This window comes from Apis cerana, linkage group LG3 (genome assembly GCF_029169275.1).
Source record: "Apis cerana isolate GH-2021 linkage group LG3, AcerK_1.0, whole genome shotgun sequence".
Taxonomy (NCBI): domain Eukaryota; kingdom Metazoa; phylum Arthropoda; class Insecta; order Hymenoptera; family Apidae; genus Apis; species Apis cerana.
In genome coordinates this window covers 233,202-257,017 of record NC_083854.1, presented here as the reverse complement: position 1 = coordinate 257,017, position 23,816 = coordinate 233,202, and the positions used below count along the sequence as shown (strand labels likewise).

At 19.7% G+C, this 23,816-nt stretch overlaps 4 protein-coding genes across 11 annotated transcripts; 3 read left to right on the top strand and 1 right to left on the bottom strand.

The window, feature by feature from the left end:
• The first annotated feature begins 87 nt into the window (after positions 1-87).
• LOC108004066 (amidophosphoribosyltransferase) lies at positions 88-5,002 on the top strand. 5 transcript variants are annotated; one of them, XM_062073234.1, is made up of 8 exons: positions 88-245; positions 1,314-1,476; positions 1,718-2,010; positions 2,082-2,331; positions 2,551-2,784; positions 2,875-3,002; positions 4,334-4,555; positions 4,638-5,002. In XM_062073234.1, the coding sequence occupies exons 2-8, from the start codon at positions 1,338-1,340 to the stop codon at positions 4,908-4,910; spliced, it is 1,539 nt and encodes a 512-aa protein (XP_061929218.1). In that variant the 5' UTR covers positions 88-245; positions 1,314-1,337; the 3' UTR covers positions 4,911-5,002. The 5 variants fall into 5 exon arrangements, with proteins under 5 accessions (XP_061929218.1, XP_061929214.1, XP_061929217.1 ...); XM_062073230.1 differs by having other exon boundaries at positions 1,314-1,521; XM_062073233.1 differs by lacking the exon at positions 88-245 and adding an exon at positions 289-438 and having other exon boundaries at positions 1,314-1,521.
• An 873-nt stretch (positions 5,003-5,875) lies between these two features.
• Positions 5,876-8,044, bottom strand: LOC108004088 (general transcription factor 3C polypeptide 6). 3 transcript variants are annotated; one of them, XM_062073236.1, is made up of 5 exons: positions 7,150-8,044; positions 6,917-6,967; positions 6,629-6,825; positions 6,305-6,563; positions 5,876-6,191 (listed from the first exon to the last, which is right to left on the bottom strand). In XM_062073236.1, exons 3-5 carry the CDS (start codon positions 6,791-6,793, stop codon positions 5,959-5,961), a joined length of 657 nt encoding a protein of 218 aa, XP_061929220.1. In that variant the 5' UTR covers positions 6,794-6,825; positions 6,917-6,967; positions 7,150-8,044; the 3' UTR covers positions 5,876-5,958. The 3 variants fall into 3 exon arrangements, with proteins under 3 accessions (XP_061929220.1, XP_061929221.1, XP_016922239.1); XM_062073237.1 differs by having other exon boundaries at positions 7,375-8,044; XM_017066750.3 differs by having other exon boundaries at positions 6,917-8,044.
• A 3-nt stretch (positions 8,045-8,047) lies between these two features.
• Positions 8,048-17,739, top strand: LOC108004071 (protein SDA1 homolog). 2 transcript variants are annotated; one of them, XM_062073229.1, is made up of 11 exons: positions 8,048-8,487; positions 8,913-9,007; positions 9,068-9,172; positions 10,922-11,020; positions 11,110-11,625; positions 11,730-11,964; positions 12,067-12,202; positions 12,373-12,694; positions 12,785-13,741; positions 14,934-15,157; positions 16,842-17,739. In XM_062073229.1, the coding sequence occupies exons 2-10, from the start codon at positions 8,921-8,923 to the stop codon at positions 15,132-15,134; spliced, it is 2,658 nt and encodes an 885-aa protein (XP_061929213.1). In that variant the 5' UTR covers positions 8,048-8,487; positions 8,913-8,920; the 3' UTR covers positions 15,135-15,157; positions 16,842-17,739. The 2 variants fall into 2 exon arrangements, with proteins under 2 accessions (XP_061929213.1, XP_061929212.1); XM_062073228.1 differs by lacking the exon at positions 16,842-17,739 and having other exon boundaries at positions 14,934-15,203.
• LOC114578295 (origin recognition complex subunit 5) lies at positions 9,068-10,717 on the top strand. The gene is made up of 2 exons (XM_028669885.2): positions 9,068-9,172; positions 9,302-10,717. Exon 2 carries the CDS (start codon positions 9,320-9,322, stop codon positions 10,676-10,678), a length of 1,359 nt encoding a protein of 452 aa, XP_028525686.1. The 5' UTR covers positions 9,068-9,172; positions 9,302-9,319; the 3' UTR covers positions 10,679-10,717.
• Positions 17,740-23,816: the final 6,077 nt, after the last annotated feature.

Genomic DNA, 23,816 nt, shown 5'->3' with positions numbered 1-23,816 from the left:
AGATTATTATCAATTTTTCATAAAATTTTAAAGAATTATGTCCAATACTTTATTAAATATAAATTAGTAGTTAAAGAGTTTAAAAGATAATAGCTAAATAAGTTAACCCCTCCAGTCAAAAACAGATTTTCATTGGTCTATGTATTCATTTGTATATTTAAAGTCAGTTGAGAAACATATTTCATGCGGATCTTATTCGAGTCGATAGCAAAACATCACGAACGTTTAAACCTTTGACGCACGTGGTACGTACTAACATACGTAATTTAAAATTTGTATACTTAAGAGAAAATGTTCCGATGCAATAATCGATTTTAATGATTTTATTAAAGAACTATAATAATGAAAATTTAATTAGTAAAAAAAATAATGTGAAAAAATATATCTATAATCTTTTTTCATATTAATTATAAAACCGCCAAAAATCTTATTTAACAAGTAGGTACAGTCTGTAATAAAAAGATGCTAATCATGGCATAGTCAATAACTTAAACAATTTAATTGATTGAATCTTTATTGATTGAAAATTATTATTATAATTATTTTTAAATAAAAATTATATTATTTATTGTTTTTAATTTGTATTTATTATAATTTTTTCCTATTAAATGAATTCTTAATTTAATAAAATAATAAATAAATAAATATATGTATATATATTCATAAACGCATGCGTATATCGTAAAAGAACGCAAATTTTAAGTTCTAAGAACTATATTATAAATTGAAGAAAAAAACATTTTTTTTTTTATTTTTTTGAAGATTTTTTTTTTTTTATTCAAAATGTTTATTATAATTTTCATTGAAAATAATATAAAAATAATTATTAAGATATTAATATAATTATGAAAATATTTTACTTTAATAAAATATTTTATTTTAATATTTCATTAAGAATAATAAGATTAATTTATAAATATTTTCTATATTGATATCAGTATGCGTACTGATAAATTGGAGATACAATGATGAAATCAATTGCAAAATATTGATTAAGCAAGTAAAAAGTATATATATATATATAAATTTATCTGTTTATTAGGGGTCAACAGTTCATAAAGGGTTATTACTGATAATTCAGAACAAATCTCAGGGGGGTCTACTATGTTTAATAATATAATAAAATTTTTTCCATTATTGTATACTATATAATTTTACTTTAATTTATTTTTATCTTTTTAATTCAATATATAATTAAGAATTTAATTTTAATTCAATAAAATAAATTAATTTTAATAATATTATTTAATATTTTTCATAAATTCAATTTTTTCAGAAATTTCATAATATTTAATAAATATAATATTTTTCAGATTATAATTAAAATATTTTGCAATATGCAAACAAACTCTTGTAATCAGATAATATCTCAAGAAAATAAAAGAGTTAAAGCATTCCAAAATAAAAAACAATTGAGAGATGACATAATAACTGGTCTTACACATGAATGTGGAGTTTTTGGATGTATTGCTGCAGGTGATTGGCCATCTCAAATTGATGTTGCTCAAGTAGTTTGTTTGGGTAAATTTATATTTTATTATAATTTGGATTTTTAGAGAACATTTGTATTATAGTTATTTCTTAATTTATGTGTATATATATATATATATATATATATATATATATATTATAAAAGTTAAAAAATAAAATAAATATTAATATTAATAATATATGTGATAATAAATTATATATACATATATCATTAATGTTTATTTAGGTTTAGTAGCATTACAGCATAGAGGTCAAGAAAGTGCAGGTATTGTTACGAGTGAGGGTGTATGTTCGAAATCTTTTCATGTTCATAAGGGCATGGGTATGATTAATAACATTTTTAATGATGAAAACATGAAAAAACTAAATGGAAATCTTGGAATTGGTCATACTAGATATAGTACAAGTGCAGCAAGTGAAGAAGTTAATTGTCAACCATTTGTGGTTCATACTGCGCATGGAGCATTAGCAGTTGCTCACAATGGAGAATTAGTGAATACAGAATCTTTGAGAAAAATGGTAATTAAAAAATATTTAAAAGTTTTATATTAATTTAATATTTATTTTTAAAAAAATTTTGCTGATTTTAGGTATTAGGACGTGGAGTAGGTTTATCAACATACTCAGATTCTGAATTAATAACACAAGCACTTTGTTTAAATCCTCCTGAAGGTGAAGTTAATGGTCCAGATTGGCCAGCACGAATAAAACACCTTATGCAATTAGCACCATTATCGTATTCATTAGTAATTATGCAAAGAGACAAGATATATGGTGTTAGAGATCCTTATGGAAATCGCCCATTATGCCTTGGAAAAATTGTACCTATTGGTAATTTGGGTATGTAGAATTTATATTCTTTAATTATAATATATTTTATAATATATATATATATTCTATAATTATAGAATATTCTCAATATTATTATAATTTGCAATTATAATTTGCATATATAATAAATATAAAAAATATTAGAAAATTTTATATTATATTAGATAAATTTCTTTTTATTATTAATAAAATAAAACATATTAAGTTAATAAAATTTTTTTATATCAGGAAATGAATCAGATGATGATGATGAAGCTGAAGGTTGGGTTATATCATCTGAATCATGTGGCTTTTTAAGTATTGGAGCACGATATGTGCGTGAAGTATTTCCTGGAGAGATTGTAGAATTGACACGGGAGGGTATAAAAACTATAGATATTGTTGATAGACCAGATAAAAAGCCTCAAGCATTCTGCATTTTTGAATATGTTTATTTTGCACGTAGTGATAGTATTTTTGAAGGTAATATATAAAAAGTATATCATATAGTATATTTATATTATAGTATATCATATAGCATAAATAAATAATTTACTCCATTTTACATAATAGGACAAATGGTTTATTCTGTTCGAATGCAATGTGGTCGAGAACTTGCTTTGGAATCTCCAATAGAAGCAGATATAGTTAGTTCAGTACCTGAATCTGGAACTGCAGCAGCACATGGATATGCCAGACAGGTGAATGTATTAAAATTTTTTAATTACAATAGTAAGTATCAATAATTATAAATTATTTAATTACAAATGCAAAATATAAATTTACAATAAAAAACAATCTGATAAATACAAATTATTTATTCCCACTATTAGAGAAGACTATCCATGTCATAAAAATTCTATGATTGAATAATATAACATGATTCTAATTTAAAATTTTAAAACCAATGAAATAATTAAATTTTTTTATTTTTTATTTTTCTTTTAACGAAACTTTTATCAATATGTTTGTGAATATTTTCTAATTAAAATAAAATTATATATCAAAAATAATATATAATTTGAAGGAAGTTAAGAGCAATATTTATTTTTTATTAATCGATTTTGATAAATAAAATAAAAATTTTCATAAATTTATGATATCAAAAGTGTGTATTGATACATGCATGTTTAATGTTAGTACAAATAAGACATATGAAAAATATTATTCATAATAATAATTAATAATAATAAGAATTAAATACACTATACTTGCTGATGGAACTATATATAATACAAGTTTTTGATCTTCTGTAGTTTAAATAATATAACTGCTAACTGTTTTATTAATCTTATTCTATATAATTTCTAAAGATTATTTTAATTTCATTATTTCGATATCTAAAGTAATAATCTAAATTAATATTGTATTATGTTAAAATATTATATTTATATTATTATTTATATTATTAATATTATGAATTCTTAAAATCTTAACAGATGAAAAAAATTAATATGGCTTATTAAATAATATTATGATATTGATATTAAATGATATTATTTTAATCAAAAAATTTTTACAAATATGTTGGTAAATTTATTAAAAAAAAATTTATAAAAAACAATTTTAATTGTATTAATGTTTTAATTGTATAAACAATTTTAATTGTATTAATTTGTATTATTAATATTAATTTGTATTATTTAAATATATTTTTTTTTCAACTATCTTTACTTTTACTCTTTTTCTTTTTCATTCAATGAGATATTGAAGAAAAATTCTAAATTGAGCTCAAACTCAGAGAGAAGATTTTATTTTAATAATTGCAGCTATTGAATTTATTTCATATAATATATATATATTATATACATATATATATTATATAACTTCTGAATTTTTTTATCCAATTCATATTTATCCAATATTTATTTTATATGATATAAGTAGTTCATAAAAATTGATTTAAATGCGCAATTTATTTTAACATTAAAAAATTATATTAATATATATTAATTATATTAATATATAATTTTTTTATTTATATATAAATTTTATAAGCAAACAATATCTTCAGAATAATATTAATTTGCAGTCTCAAATACCGTTTGCGGAAGTATTATGCAAGAATAGATATGTTGGTAGAACATTTATTCAACCTAGTACTCGACTCAGGCAACTTGGTGTAGCAAAAAAATTTGGAGCTTTATCAGAAAATGTAAAAGGAAAAAAATTAATTCTTATAGATGATTCAATTGTTAGAGGAAATACTATTGGACCTATTATTAAGTTACTTCGTGATGCAGGAGCAAAAGAAGTAATTTTTTTTTATAAAATTGATAAAAAAAAATTTATTAAGAAATTTATTAAATGATATTATTAAATTTTTGTCTTTACAGGTTCATATTAGGATAGCTTCTCCTCCATTAAAATATCCTTGCTATATGGGAATTAATATTCCAACTAGAGAAGAATTAATTGCTAATAAATTGGATAATGTAAAATTAGCAAAACATGTTGGAGCTGATAGCTTAACGTATCTTTCAGTAGATGGACTTGTAAAAGCTGTAAGATTCGGTATGGATAATCGTGAAAGCAGTTATATTGGTCATTGTACTGCTTGTTTAACGGGAGACTATCCTGACGAACTTCCTAGTAACTTAGATTGGTAAAAAAAAAATAAACTGTACTTATGTATTTAAATATTGTTAAATCATAAATGTTTGCATTACATAGTTTTAATATAAAAAATCGTGAAATTTAATACAATTTTATATTTTTTTATGCATATTAAATCATTAATCAATACATCTATCTACAATAATATCTAAAAGTAATTCAGTATTTAAAGATTAATTTAAATAAATGTTGTTATATTAATAAAAATTAGTTATATATAATATTACATTAAAAATTACAATAATGTATATTATAATATATATAGTATGTATAATATAATATAATATTATAGTAAAAATTTTTTAAATATCAAATAAAGGAAAGTTCTTATTTTATTATACAAAAATTTAATATCAATGAATTTGATATAAAATAAAAATAATATATAATAATATAAAATATAAAATAAAAATTTTTTAAATATCAAATAAAGGAAAGTTCTTATTTTATTATACAAAAATTTAATATCAATGAATTTGATATAAAATAATTTTTATATCATATATCATATTATATCATATGAATTTAATTTAATTTGATAAAAAATACTATTATGTTAATTTTTTTATTAAATTAAAAAAATGAAATCAAATAATATATATTAAAAATTAAATAAATGTTATCAATTCATATCATTCGATCATTATTAATCAAATTATATAATTAATCATAAAAATTAAAAATGATTATCAATTATCTATATTATTTATTACTCTATAATATACTCTATAATATGTTATTCTATAATTATTCTAAAATATAATATTATTCTAGAATTTTAATGTCTTATATTTTTATATAAACATATTTTATATTATGTACAAATCTTTAAAAAACAAATGCTAATTATTAAAAAATAAAATGTTATATTGTTTTTAGTTCTGTTTTGTATATCCCAAATTATATTAAGTTTTTTTTTCAAAATATTTTTAGAATATTTTTGACTAAAAAACAGTCATTATTTTTTAAAGTAAAAATTTATTATGTTCTTTTATGTATAGTATATATCATATCTTCTTTAAAATATTAATTTTTATTAAATTAATTATCAGAATTAATTAATTCTTTTTGTGAATCAACATGAATATGTTCTGATTTGTCTAAATTAAAAATTTCTTCTTTATGTTCATATATAGCAAATGGATTATCTTCATCAGATTCAGACTCTAGTATTATGCCTTGAGATTTTTTTTGTTGTCTGATACGTTGTTTTTCTAAATATGAATGTAATGCATTTAATCTATTACTTCGCATAGTTTTCCAAAATAAAAGAGCTATAAAATAATTTATATATCTTATTAATTATATATCTTATTATATACCTTATATACCTTATTAATTAAAATCACAATATAAACAATTATTAAATAAATTAAACTTTTAATACCTTCTGTTCGATACTGAAGTGGTATTCCTGCTTGTTTAAGTGTATATGAATTTGGAATACATTGATTATTTTCAGAATCACCAAGAACTTCTGTTCTAGATTTTATGAAAATTCTTTGCATTTTTAAAAATTTTTTAGTTTTAGCAAAATATTTAAAATTTGGAGCAATATCAAATACAGGATCACTCATTGAAGAATCATTAGTTTTTGTAAAAAACATATAAGTACCAACGACATCTTCATAAGTACCCTCATAAAACTAAAATTATCAAACAAAAAAATATTATACAAAATCAATAAAATATTAATTTATTTATTATTTACCTTTCCATTAATTTGCATTATAGGATGTTCTGTATCTATACCAATCATGTCCAATTGTAATTGTTTTTCATTAAATACATTATCATCAAGTACTTCAAATTCTACATATACGAGAATTTCTTCGCTATCTGATGTATCATTATGTTGATCATTATTGTTTTCCATTGTGATTATATGTTATATAAAATATTTGATGTCTATTATATTTAATATAAATATTTAAAAAAAAATTACATTAAAATTTCATATTTTGCAATGAAATTTGAACTTAATTGATGTATCACTTACTAGAGTCAGATGCAAAATGTTTCTTTTATATTATAAAGGAATTTATCCTATCTGAAAATTTTGATTTTATTGAAAGTTTATATAAAACGCAATTATAAATGAAATAGTTTTTTCGTCAATGAGAAATTTTTGAGAAAATAAAAACAATTTTTAAAGTTCAGCATATTTTAATTTTGAATATAATTTTATTATATTATATATAACTTTTTTATTTAATATAATTATTTAATTACTTGTTCATACACCATGTAGAAAAATAGCATAAATGAAAAAGATATATTTTTCTTTATAAATATAAATAATATATCTACAAATATATTTTACTTATATTTATTTTATACAACAAAATTCATTATTATACTATTATATATATTTACGAATTTTTTTATTACTTAAAAATATTAAAAATAAAAAAAAAATGTTACAATTTGTTAGTCTTTTAAACTTGTATACTCAACATATAAATAATGTACATCTTAGGGAATTTTTTTACTACAAAGCGAAATTTTTGTTTATTATACATGAAATTGTCATTCATTATATATGAATTATACATAAAAGACAATTGGAAATTATTCTTTTGTTTTAAATAATACTGATCTGTAACATTTAAATTATCGATTAAATAGATAGAAAAAGTAAAGAGATTTTCATTGAATTAAGAAAATTGATTATAAATCATTATGAAAATGGAAAAAATTTACAAAAAAATGAATTAAAATAAATATTATTGAAAGAAGCTAATCAGCTGATTTTAATACATCATAAAAAATATATTTATACATCATATTATATATTTATACATCATTTAATACATCATATATATTAAAAATAAAAATAAATAGAAAATAAAATCTATAAAAAATAATATTGTTAAAGATAAATAAAAAATATAACTAAAAAAATATTTTTTCATTTATATTTTCCTATTGTGTATAAATATGAATGAATAATATATAATATATAATTATATAATATTTATTATATTTAATATTTTTTACAGTAGAATAATAGAATATTAGAAACTAAACATTTAAAATTTATTTTATATTATACTATTATAAAGTTATATTAAAAAGAATGAAAAAGTATTGAAACTTTGAATGTTAATTTCATTTCCTACATATTTCCCCCACATATCCCTAGATGAAAAATGCCGAAACATTTAGTATTTAATTTTATTCTGAAAAATAATTGCTTTATATATATATATATAATAATTATATATATAACAATTCATTATGCTCTATATATATATAAATTTTCAATAAAATAAAAATGTTTGGATAGAATTGTTTATAATGTAAAACAAATACTTTGCATCTAATTGTGTTGCTATTTATATAAAAATATTATGTTATTTTATTTAATAATAAATATATATAAATATATATATGTGGAGTAATATATAACTATTATTTTCTTTTTATTTTTTATATGTATAATTTGTATATTTAAATAATTATTTACTTTATTTATATCTAATAATTAAAAAAAAACGCCATTTCCTCCATTTTCTTAAAATTCATCTTGAGATATTAAAAGAACAGTTTTATTTAGAAATTTAAATGGTAACTATAAATTGAAAATATAAATTTTTTATATTTCAATATAATTATTTTCTTTTATTCTATTTTAATTTTATAAATTAAATTTTTATACTTTAAATAAGTAAATTTGTTCGACAATGTTTAAATTGGTTATTGACTTACATTATATAAAGCACGTGTATAAAATATTTTTTTTACTATTATATGTTATTAAATTGTATTTATGAATATTAAATTATAAAATCATAATATAAATCATAACATAAAGAATTAAAAAAATAAAAAATATTTATTTTTGTTTTTTATGACTAAAGAAAATTACTTAAGAAATTATTCAATCATGTTGTCAATCATTATCATTATTATTTATCTATGTTAAATATATAATTTTCTATAATAGTAATATATTCTAAATAAATTAAATTTATTTTTATTTATTAATTTAGATGAAAAAATGGTGAGACATAATAATCGTTTACCAGAGAATCTTCCACAATTACAAAATCTTATTAAACGAGATCCTGAATCTTATAAGGAAGAAGTAAGTTTTTCAAATTAAAATATTATTTAATAAAATTCAATATATTTTATAATTTTTCAGTTTCTTCAACAGTATCAACATTATAAATCCACTTTGGAAGTTTTTTGTTTAATACCAAATAAGTTTAATAAAAATCTTGATGAATCAGTCACTTTTCTAGCACAGGTAATATTTTGAAAATTAATTCATAAATAAAGTAATTCATATAAGTCTCAAAAATTAAATATAATTTTGTTATTATTTTTTATGATTATACGAGATTTTTAAATATTAGAAAAAAATTTTTTTTTACAGGTATAATTAATAAAATATATGAAAAAATATATTTTTAGTAACATTGTATTATTTATTATTAAGAAACTTTTAAAAATAATTATGGAAAAATATTTGGAATATGTAGATGGAAAAATCATATGTCGTAAGAAAGTAATAATGCAATTATATTCATTAATTGGTTATCCTGATGAACCAATGCCTTATAGCATATTTATTTATGGTCATGTAGCTACTGGAAAATCTTTAGTAGTGCAAAATATGCTTTCTTATTTAAAATATAATGTGGCTATTATTAATTGTATAGAACATGTGAACAATAGATATATGTTTGATTATATTTTGAGTGATTTATCATGGAATTTTAATAATTTATCAACTAATAAACAAACATATCATAAATGTGATAATTTTTTGGACTTTATAATAAATCTCAAAGAAATTTTTATAAAAGATACTCGTCCAATTATAATAGTACTTGATAAGTGTGATAAATTACGAGATAATGATGTTAATTTATTATCTGCATTTTCAAAACTCAAAGAATTATCAAATGTCAATGTTTGTGTAATATTTATAAGTGATATAGTGTGGGAAAAGTTTTGTATCAAAATAAGTATTTATGAACCTATTAAAATTTATTTTTCACAATATACACGAAACGAATTTATCGAAATTTTATTTTTAAATAAATCATATGATCATGATAGTATATTTTATAAAAATTATTTAAAACTATTTCTCTCTGTATATTTTCTATTCTGTCGAGATATTAATGAATTGCGTTACATGGCCAAAATAAATTTTTCTAAATATGTAAAACCTATTGAAATTGATCAGACTAAAAGAAATGATACTGTTTTCTTATGGAGAAATATTTCTGCTACTTTTAAAGCAAATCTAGAGTTTATTTATTTACGAGTTTCTGAAAAATTTACAAAATCTGATCAATTATCTAAAGATATTGAATCAACAATGAGATTGGCATTAAGTTTTGAGTTACCATATTATGCAAAATATATGTTAATTGCATCGTATCTTGCTTCCTATAATCCTGCAGCACAAGATAAATATCTATTTATGAAACAAAAATTTAAGAAAAGAAAAATTATTAGTAAAAAAAAGATAATGTTAAATAATTTTTGTGGACCTTACAATTTTCCAATATCTAGGATGATTGCTATTTTTTGTGCCATTCTCATTGAAAAAGTTGATATAAATGCTAATTTACTCTCACAGATTCCATCTATGTGTCAACTTGGTTTGCTATCAATTGTTGGAAATTATAATTTGAATGAGCCTAAACTCAAGTGTTGTGTATCATATGATTTCATTCTTGTCATATCTAAAACTGTTGGATTTAATATACAAAACTATTTGTACAATTTTATATATTAAATTGAAAATATACTGACTTAAACATTTTGATTATATAAATTTATTTATTTTAATTTTATGTATTGATTAATTTAAAAAAAAAATAAAACATTAAAATTTATGAAATATTATTTTTTTTTATAGATACATGTAACAAAATATATATAAATGAATTTAATATATTGCATATATATATTATTATTTTATTTAATTATGAAATTTTATTATTTCTAAGTATTATATTATTTTATTGTATTAATACAGGTGGCTCATTGTTATCCATATGTGTTAGAATCATTTCCTCAAGAAATTATTGATGTACTCAAAACATATAATATGGTACTTGATAATGATATGCGACTTGTAAGTATGAAATATGTATAAAACTAATAATAGTTAATAAAGACTAAATTGACTTTCTTCTTTATAATTAAAATAAATTTTTTCTATAGACATTTTGTAAAGTTTTAATACAACTACGTAATAAATCTCTCTTAGAACCCACTGCTCTTTTGAGTTTGTTTTTTGAACTTTTAAGATGCCAAGATAAAAATTTAAGGCAATTTCTTGAAACACATATTATTACTGATATTAAAAATGTGAATTCTAAACAAAAAAATGCAAAAATTAATACAACTCTACAAAATTTTATGTTTTCAATGTTAAAAGATTCTAATGTAAAAGCTGCAAAAATGTCTGCAGATATCATGATAAAATTGTATAATAAAAATATTTGGAATGATACAAAAACGGTAAATGTGCTAGCAACAGGTTGTTTTGTTAAAGCAACCAAAGTTATGGTTGCTTGCTTAAAATTCTTTCTGGGAACAGATTCAGAAAAACAGATAAGTGAGGAAACTGACAGTGATAATGAATCAAATATTAAGGAAATTATGATGGCTAATAGAGTAAATAAAAAAACAAAAAAACGAAATAAAGAATTAACTAGAGCAAAACGATTATTAACGGTAAGTCAATTAGTAAATCATATATTATAAATAATTATTATAAATTATTACAGATAACATTGCAATATATTAATAATGAATGTTTTGAATTTTCAATATTTTAGAAATCTAAAAAAAAAGAAATGAAAGCACCGAGATTTAATTTTTCGGCATTACATTTAATTCATGATCCACAGGATTTTATAGAAAAATTATTTAAACAATTGGAAAAAAATAATGATAGATTTGAAATTAAGTTAATAACATTGGATGTAATTTCAAGACTTATTGGTTTGCATAATTTATTTCTATTAAATTTTTATCCTTATTTACAAAGATTTTTACAACCTCATCAAAGAGGTAATTTTTTTATTATTAAAAATTGTATCAATTTTTTGTGCTAAATTTGAATAATAATGAATATATAAATAAATAAGATAATTGTTTGTCTTTCTCTTTTAGAAGTAACAAAGCTTTTACAATTTATTGCTCAAGCATCTCATGAACTTATACCATCTGATATATTAGAACCAATTTTGAAAACGATAGCAAACAATTTTATTACAGAACGTAATTCAGCAGATGTCATGGCCATTGGGTATGTATATTATGTGTGCGTGTGTACGTGCACATTATGTACATGTTATGTGTATGTACATTAAGTAATATATAATATATATATACATATATATATATTTATAAGAGTTTAACGTTTTTGAAAATTATATTATTTTAATTAATATTAAATTATTTTAACATTAATTATAGATTAAATGCTATTAGAGAAATATGTATACGATGTCCTTTAGTTATGAATGCAGATTTATTACAAGATTTAGCGCGATACAAATATTATAAAGAACGAAGTGTAATGATGGCTGCACGTTCTTTGATTGCTGTATTCAGAAATTCAATACCTGAATTATTGCATAAAAAAGATAGAGGACGTCCTATAGAAGCAACTATTACTTTAAATATTCCAAAATATGGTCAAATGTATACTAATGATTTTATACCAGGAGCTGAAGTTTTATTTGACAATGAGTTTGATAAAGTTAAAGAAATTTCAAAAAATAAGATTAAAAACAATGTAAGATATTAAAAATAAAAACTACTAATAATTAATTAATTAATAATAATAATAAGACAGAAATCTTATTGAAAAAATTATGGTTTACAGATTAGAGAGAATGATTGGATAAATGTAAGTTATATCAATGATGAAAACTGTGATATCAATGATGATTATAATAAGAATGATGATGATGATGATGATGATGATGATGATGATGATGATGATGATGATGATGATGATGATGATGATGATGATGATGATGATGATGATGATGATGGTGATGGTGATGGTGATGGTGATGGTGATGGTGATGGTGATGGTGATGGTGATGGTGATGATGGTGATGGTAATGGTGATGATGATGATAGCGATGACTATAATGATAACAACAGTGATGTCGATAATGATAATGATAATGATTATGTTTTTTATGATAATGATGAATGTGACAATAATGATAATAATGAAAAAAAAGAAAAGGAAAAGAAGTTGGAAAAAAAAGAGAAAAAAAAAAAATTAAACTTATTTGTAAACAAAAATGATAATGAAATTTTAGATGTTTATAATATTAAATCTAATATGAAAAATATAAGTAATATGAATAATAAAAATGTTATTGATATGAATGAAAACAAAGATATGGAAAATAAATTATATAAAAATAATGATATATATATAAGTAATAATTTTAAAATTAATTATACAAACATAGAAATTGATAATATTATGAATCAAAATCAACAAAAACAATGTAATCTGTTAACAAAACTTGAAAAGAAACAATTAAAGACAGAAAAAAGAAAAAATGCAAAATTGAAAAAAAAAGATATCACAATAGAAAAAAGAGAGAAGGCAACTTTGATATCTAATGAACGATTATTAAGTGATGAAGATTTTAAAAAAATAGATACTGCATTAGCAAAACAACAAATAACATATGCTAGTTTAAAGAGACTTCATTCTAGTGAAAGAGAACATGGAGATTTTGTTAAATTGACCGATATAGAAAATATTTATAAAAAACGAAAACATGATAAACAAACTCGGATTGAATCTGTGAAGGTTAGTTTTAAAATCTCGAGAAAAAACAGAAAAATTTCGAGCGAAATTTCGATATTTTATTCTATCATACAGAATCCTGAATCCCATTTTAAGACTGACAATGTTTGACTTTGTATAGATTTAATAATAATTAGATACAATTTAAAATTAGACAATTATCAATTTAAAATTAAATTATTGTTTATGTTTTTGTCTCAAATTTGAATTTTAAGATTGTGAATATTGTAAGAATATTGAGATTCTATTGAAATCCCACTCGAATTTTTGCAATTTATCTCAAAATTCACAATTTAAGTTATGAAATAATTTTATTTTTAATCTGTTTTAATTTTGTTATAAACTATAAAATTAATTCATATTTTTATATTTTTTATTAATTATTATTATTACTAATATTAGGTGAGAGATTGCAGAGAAACTTTTTGATTTCGATAATTTTTAAATATATAGATGAGATTTTGAACAACTTTTTCTTATAAATACAATCAGTTTGCGACATATTTGTAAATTGATCTTTTAAAAAGATTTTTATAAATAATTAAAAGAAATTACAAATAATTAGAACAGTAGAATTTCACCTATATATATTTATTCATAATAATGTATGCCTTAGTATGTCACTACTTATTTTTCATTAATATAAATATATGATAATAATAGACAATAAATACTTTTAAAATAAACAGATCAAAAAGTTATTTTCTCATAAATTATAATGAATTTGAAATATTAACCAAGTTTGAGTATTCTACAGATTCTTTGGATCCGTGAAATACGAAAAAAAAATGATATTATTGTTGATAATATAACCATTTTATATATTTTACTTAAAACAATATAGATATAGAATAATAATAGATATTTCCTATATATTTTTAATTTCGATTTTTTCGAAAATTAAAAGTAATATAAATATTAAAATTTTATTTTATATTTTTTATTTATTTGGATATAGAATAGTGTGTTTATAATTTAATCAATAATTTACTTGTTTAATTGAAAATTATCTAAATTTGTTCTTGAAAATTTTTGAGATTTGATTTATTTGAAAATGAAATTTAAACAAGGAAATTTCAATTTTTTTTTCGATTCATTTTTGTATATAAAATTATCATTTTCCTGTATTTTTTGTTCTAAAATAGTTTTATTTTTTTGTTTATTTATATATTTAATTTATTTCTTTTTTTTCTAGAAAGGACAAGAAGGAAGAGAAAGATTCGGTTATAAAGATGGACGACAAAATCCACTTTGTAGTAAAACAAATCGCGAAAAAAAAAAAACCAAAGCTTTTCAAATGTTAAAACATAAAGTGAAAAGAAAAGTAAAACGTTCTTTTAAGGAAAAACAAATTGCTTTGAGAAATCATTTATTAAGACAACGAAAAATGAAATAATATATACTCATAAATATTATATTGTATGTATGTAGAAAAATAAATAAATAAATATATATATAATTATTATATTCTATATTTATATAATTATTATATATTAATATATTCGTGGAATTCTTTTGGGGGAACTCTAGAGATTAAAATAAATACAAAAAAAACTATGTAAAAATGTAAGATAAGATTTATTTATTAAATATATAATAATTTGCTGATTAATACAGTCTATAAATATATATTTAATATTACAATTTATTATTTGAATTTCATAATTTAAATTTATTTTGCAGAGCTGTATAAGAGTAATGTTTGATTTGACAGTAAAGAATATACTAATTTTATATATTTATTATTAATTATAATAAGTCTAAATAATTGGATTTTAAAGATGACAATTTCTATTTGTATTTAATTTTGATTGACAATATTTTAGATAAGTTAGACAATAAATTTTAAATGATAATTTAAAAAGTAAGCATAATATTTAAAGATTTTGTGAGAATCTATTGAGTGTGTAAAATCTTTATAGCGTTATAGTAATGAATATCCTAATATTTGAATTATTGATATATCATAAGAAGTTAGAATTTATTCGATCCAATATTTCAACATTATATTTGACCGATATAATGAAATCTTTTAAATTATCTTTTTGTTTCAGATTTTACATCCAAATAATGTCAATTTTTAATTTCGTAATTGCTTTAGAATTTTAAAAGATGTGTTCATTGGATGTTCATTCTTGTTCTGTTGGATATTTTTATTTCTATATTTTTTATTTTGATGATCCGAAATGAAAGAAAAGATCCCTAATAACTCGTAAACTATAAGAAATATAAAAAAAAAAAATTTCAGATAAAAGTTTTTTTTCATAACGATTATAGTTTGATAAAATATTTATTAATTATTTATACAATTTAAAAAAGTTAATTATAAATAAAAAAATTCATAATTTATTTTAAATTTTTTTTCAATGTAAAATTTTAATTAATTTAAAATAATTATGCGAGAGTATAAAAAAATAGACGAAATATTTTTTATTTTTAAGTTTTATAAAAGTTAGTTATATTACTGATTCTTGTTGCTGAAATTTTAAAAGTAGGAAAATTTATATTATATATTTCTGTTTTTTATTAAACATTGGATCAATACACTAGATAAAAATAGAAAGAGAAAAAAAATCTATATATATAACAATATATCTATACATACATATAACTATTTTAATATCTTTAAATTATTTATCGAATAAATGAATTTTGATTCTTTACTTATTCTCTTTAAATATGTTAAAGTTGCTATTTTTTTTTCTAATTTGAACAGTGTTCTGAATTTATTTAAGTATGGAATCAATAAACGATGTATGGTTCATCATTATAAGTATTTTGTTTCAAGTATTTATTTCAAGTAAAAGTATATATATATTTCAAGAATAAACTTGGGACTGCGATAAATGCTGAAAATCAGGATTTACTTGATTTTGCTAGAATAATTCCTTGTATCTTTTTATTTATATCGATAAGTATATATAGATTCTCGTTATTTCATAGATAATTTTCATTGATAATTTTCCATATCATAGTAAGAATTTTGTATTTATAATTCATTAAAATAATTCATTGATTAAATATAATCTAATATCAAATATGTTTTTAATATAATTTATTATACTTTATTAATTAAATTATTTATTTTAAATTTATTTTACAGAGATGGATAAGAATAACATTTAGTTTGGCAGTGAAGAATATATCATCTTTAAGGAGATTTTTCGAGTTTTATTTATTCTTATTTAGAAAAATACAAAATATGGAATGCAATCTTATTGTGTGATTAATGAATTTATTATGTTTCATTTCTTGTCTAATATAAATAATGCTTATAATTTTGCTATTAATAAAATTATAATTAATATTATAATTTTTTAAAATTGATCTTTTAAAAATGTCTCATAAATATATTAATATCCTAGAATCATCGTTCATTTAATGTACCAGAATGAAATTTGATTGACAAAAATACAATCATTCATTCATAACAATTCCATAATAATAATGTAATTTTCAATTTTGTGATAATATATTTCAGAGATAATAAATATAACGAAATAGAATGAATAAATATTCAATATAAATACTCATATAATTCATTCCATTTGATTATAATTGATTGATTGACAAATATTTAAATTGCTAGTACAGTTATTTTTTATACAGCGATTTGCATATTACAACTCATAATATATATCTGACCATAATCATTTGAGTTTAGCAGTATTTAATTTCGTAGACAATATTTTTGTAATTTAAATATTAAATTAGTGAAAGATTAATTTTGGAGCTTGTGAAAACTCAAGTACTTTTGTAATTCGTAAATTATTTCTATTTAAAGAAATCATCAGCGATAAACCAAGAATACACAAAATTGAAATCGCGATTCTGAATCTCATGAAAATTATTATTGAAAATATTTTTCATGAGTGTATATGTATAATCAGTACTCATCATATGTAAATTATGATTCATAAATCAATGTTTGAAAAAGAATGAACAGAATATGATGTTAATTTGATATTATATCATTAAATAAATACATTTTTATTAAAATATATATAATTGAATATATTAATGTTATTCGATAACATTTTAATGCAATATTGTTAAATGGATGACAATTTTTAATTTCTTTTATGAAATAAAATTATTTGTAAATTATTTATATATATGAGTTTACAAAATAAATTATTAATTCTTTTTTATATTACTTCCGAGATAAAATTGTAAAAAACGTCTAGAAACTTATGATTTTTTCTCCGATTTCAATTTTTAAATATATTATAGAAAAAAAACAACTTTTTCTTAAATATGAAGATTGGCTAAAAAATAATGAATTTTCATATCTCAAAAACGAAAGTTATTGAAATAAAACAAAAAAAAATGAAAGATTTTTTAATTATAAAATATATTTATTTTCCATAATATCATTTAATCGATAATCATTTATCAAGATAATCGATTTCAATATATTTTTTCCAACATCTAACAAATTTTTTTATCTTGTCAAAAATTTTACTTTTGATAAAAAAAGTTATTTTCGATCCGACTGAAAAAGAATATTTTTAAGTGTTTTTTTTGAGAGAAAATCTAAGTTATAACACGGGTGCGAAATAAAATTTCAAATTCATAAGATATAGGATTAAAAAAATAAAAATATTTTTCAATAGTTTACATAAAAAAGAAAAATTTTATACAGTTGACAATCATCGAAATTATTAATCAATAACAACAAATGACATTTTCACCAACGAGAAGCTTATCTTTCGCTCTTGAGAATCGTATAATCAATCCATATCTTTTTTTCGATTTGAGTTTTTCATTGAATTATGATTGGGAATGGGATGAATGGAAAATTCATTATCACTCATTTCTTTTAAAAGGAAATTCCCGAATATTATTTAATTCCCGATTAAACCCGAAGGGAATTCCCGAATATTAATTGATAAATTTACAGTGATTTAAACATGCATTGAACTAATGCAAATTAATTTGCGAACATTACGGATAAAAAAGCTTGTTATGTATCCTCAGCGCTTGTTATTATTTGCAAATACATTTCCAATAAAATCCGAGGCAATATAAGATTTCGGAGCCATTCCAATTAATCTTAACGATCTATTCATGGAATTTACGTTGAAGACTTGTCATATAGACGATCAATGTTCAAATCTGCAAATTTATAGCGTGATTGTAAATAATGAATTCAATTCTTAATTTGCACATAATAACACTTTAAATAGTTGTTAATGGATAAATTGGTAATGAGTAGTTGCTCATTATAAAATTTTTGTTCTAGTTATCAATGATTCATTGATTTAATGATTTCTACAGTTTAAGAGAAATTGAATCTTGCATTGATTCAATATAAAAAAAATCTGCGAAACTGCGAGAATTCCATTGTCTCATTGTCTTAAATTATGATAGGAATATTTTAATTTTGAAAATTACTATGAGATATATGTTCAATCGTACTGTTTTCAAAATGTTAATATTGGATGTGCTATCTGATGGTTTGAAATTAATCAATGTTAATAATCGAGCATATTTGATTGATTTTTCAGAATAACTTTTGATTCTGATTCGAGTCATTTTACATGTTGATATATATATATATATATATTGCAATTCATGATATTGCTTTCCTACTGATTTTTTCAAGAAATTTTATGGAGAGAAAACATCGAATAATCTATAAAATTATGTAATTTAATTATTAATTTAATATAAAATACCGCATTAATTTCATTTGTGGATACGCGAATATCTTAATAGATTCGATATTGCAGAAATAAAAATTCGCACAATGGCTTATGATAAAAATTACGCAATTTCTATCTGTATCATATCGATGGTTAAACTATGAGCCATCAAAGTTTCATTCTTGATTGTATTGAATACAATCGTTCTTGAATACGATGCTAAATATTTTAAAATAAAAAAAACTATCGATTCTTTTTTGAGAAACAAAGAAGACATACTTCACATAATATATTCAATTAAATAAATATATTTCACGAATCGAATAATTATTGCATAAACAATATTGCCTATTTATAAATAGAAGCATTGCATAAAACATTCGTAGAACTTAGGGATATGATTTATTTGATGGATTAACTATTTGCCGTTAGAATTCGAAATCGCGTATCCTTTTTTCATAGTAAAACAAAAATCTATTTATTTATTTATTTAACTACAAAGATGGTTCATCATGAATTTCACAATGATTCCATTACAAAATACTTATTATTATTATATTTGTTTTTCAGAGCGAATTTTTTTAATTTTAAGTTCTCAAGGACAGTTTTTGAATTTTTTATAAAATTCTCTGTAGTAAAATTCTGAACAGTTTTAGATATGTTGGTTGCTGCGAAAATTTTCATTTCTTAAAACAATATCGAGCTTTAAGTTACTCAATATTTTCTGTTTTTTTGTAAATTAAACTAAAGATTGTTTCAAAATAAAATAAAATAAAACTTGTTTTCTTATACATATTACTCAAAAAATATTTACTAGACTGAACTGAAATGATTGAATCTCATACGATCAAGATTGCTGCAGCTATATTAATAATTGGCTAAGAGTTTCGCCAATTACGTAAGAAAATTTAAAAAAAAAACGAGAAACATTAGATATAACACATACCATTGTGAATTCAAGGAATAAATCATTTTTATATTGAAATTTATATAAAATTATTTTCTTTATTAAGAGAAATTCTTTATTTCTTTATTATCTGCAAAATTAATAATTAATAATTGATTTTAAAAAAAATAAAAATTTAATATAAAAATAAAAATCAAATATATGAAAAAAAATCGGATACATGTTATGTACATTATCCAATTATTTTATTATGATCATTAGTAGAGTCAATACTAATTAAAATAAGTAGAAAAAACATAAACATATGCATCAAAACATAATATTCATAAAAGTATAGAGAGGAAAATAAATGCGAATATGTGAAAATATTCGAAATAATTGAAATAAATATAAAATAATATGATACAGCTTGTAAATACTCCTCTATAAGAGCAAAATTATTAAATTAGAAAACAATAGAGGATAGAAAAGAATTTCAATCTCAGTCTCTTGATATCCAGAAAATCTGATGAAAGTACACGCGAGTAAGTTAACATGCATTCTAATACATTTTTAAAAATTTGATCAGGAGAAACATCAATACATGAGTAATGTCTATATACAAATATAAACATTTGTTGGGAATAATATTTTATTTTTATCATATTTTTATCATAGCTCAATTCTGTAAAGAAATTTTTCCATATGAGAAAAATATGTGATATTACATTATTACCTAATAGTAATAGCAATAGTGATATGGCATAATGTGATATTTTTCTTATGCGGAAATTCATCGAAGGAAAAATGATTGAAGCGTATTGGCAAAGAGAAATATTAAAGTGTTATATTCTCCTGTTAGTTTTTTCTTCCTCTATTATTTCTAAAATATAAATTAATGTCAGATTTTATGCATACAAATCCCATTTCTTTGGTAATACTGTTGTCACTTTACAAATTAGTACACTTTAAAAATATTTGACTTTCATAAAATGTGTATCATAAATGGAAAGTAAAAAAGAAAAGGAAATATAATTACAACAGAAAATTCGCGAAATTAAATCTTATTTTTATCTCTTCATAGAAATGTAATTATAGATGAAATAGATTAAAGATACAATGTATTATCCCACGATTTTGAAGCTCCAAAATTCTATTGTTATTTTAATGTCATTTTAATATTATTGATTTAGCACAAAAAATTAATATTAATAAAATAAATAATAGTAGTTAAAATTAAAATTATAATAGTAATTAAAATTCAATATAAAATCTGAAATAAAATATAAAATAGATTGTTTTATAAATTTAAATGAAATATAAAATTTCATATTGAAATATATTTATTCTGTAGAAATAATTACTATAAATTACTATAAACTAATAGTTAATTTTATATAGAAAATATTATATTTTTAATTTTTTATATTTAATGCAATTGTAATATGTTACATGTATAAATGTTATAACTATAAAAACAAGTTTCTATTTTTAAAAATATCAATGAATATTATTTTATTTTTACATAGATTTAAGAAAACTTAAAAAAAAAAAATAAATATTAAAACAAAAATTATTTTTATCATAAATTATGAATATATCTTTATTTTGCAACTTTTTATATAAAATTGTTTTTAACTATTTAATCAAATATTTAAAATAATTTAAATTTATAATATATTTTTTACACATAACTATAACTATTTTACAATTTTGATCAATATGAAATGAATTAATTTTGAAAATTTTATAATATCAATTTTGTAAATTTAAAAAAGAACATGATATTTTCAATACAGTTATATAAAATAGGGTATATATAGATATTGGTCTTTATATTATATCTCTGTATCTCGTAATGATATTATTGATATTATTAATATTATTATTAATATTAATCTCACAAAATATCCTAAAAATGCTAGAGATTTCTAAAATAATTTCAAAAATAATTTCAAAAATTTTTTATATAAATTTCTATATTTTCTATAAATTTTTATTTTGAGTTATTAAATGAATTAATGAATTATTAATGAATTATTAACAAAAAACACTGACCAATCATTGAGTAGATTTATTGCACTGATAAGTTGTAATATAGTATTATTGATATATGAATATATGCCGCTAATTAAATTCGAACAAGAGTTCAAATAATATGTCGAAGTAAATATATCCAATAATTATTAAATAAAATTATATCGAATTATTTTTTATTCACGAATAGTGGATTAATTAGTTATTATTCATGTAAGAATGAATGTATTGATCGAAATGATCAAATTATTTAAAATAAATAATGCAAAATTATAGTACAAAAAAATGAGTATCGAAATTTTTTAAAATAATTTTTTAAAATAAATAATATTCGAAATAAAAAAATAAATAATAATAATTATAATCTATATTAAATTAGAAAATAGTTATTTTTAATTAGATTCAATTATAGTTTCAAAATAGATTGGATTATTAAATTAATTTGATGGATTTGCGCATAATATTAAACTGATTACAGATATAATATATATATAATATTGATAAAATATTACTTATAAAATAAAATAACATATTCAAAGACAAAGAATATGCCGTCGGATCAATGTATTTATTATTTACTATACTGCATGGTCACTAATACTAATCAATTAATCATTTGCAATTTAATAAATCTATAGAATTTTTATATAAATCTATACAAGAATAAAAATATGAGACTTTGAATAATTGGTTCTAAATATAAACGATGAAAAAATTTTATAAACACATATGTTGATAAGTTATTAATTAACTTATTATTATTATTATATTAATATTATATTATATATATATTATATTATTATTATATTAATTAACAAGCAAAAGAGCGAAAGTTCAGCTGGATGCGCGACAATATTATATATTACAATGTCGCTTGCCTAGCGGAATCTTTCAAATAAAATACATTGATATTTTTTTCATATACAAATAATTATTTCTAAATTTTAATATAATATATTAATGTATATTATACCATAATATACAACATAAATCCTTATTTAAAAAAAAATTATTTTGAATAAATTTCAATAAATTCCAGAATATTAATACTGTGTTACAATATATATATATATATAATATATATATATATATATATATATATATATAGTTTTTAAATTATTTTTATGTTAAAAAAATTAATAATCTTGAAAAGAATCGATTAAGTTTATGTAAAATAATCTTCGATTTTTGTTTAAATTTGATTTTGAATTATATTTTTATTCTAAACATTTATAATTATATGTTATGAATTTTAAGAATTATTCAAAAGTTTTTAATAATTTCAATCCGTTTATTCATTGGACAACACTGCAACAATTTAAAGAGATATGACAACACCGTGATTATATAATTAAAATTAATTCATTTGCATTTTTAAATAAATATTAAAAGCGTCGAAAACTAAATATTTTTTCAAATAAAGAATTATTAGCAATTTATATTTCAATTAAACATTTAGATATTTGATTAAATAGATTTAATAAATATAGAGATATAAATATTGTAA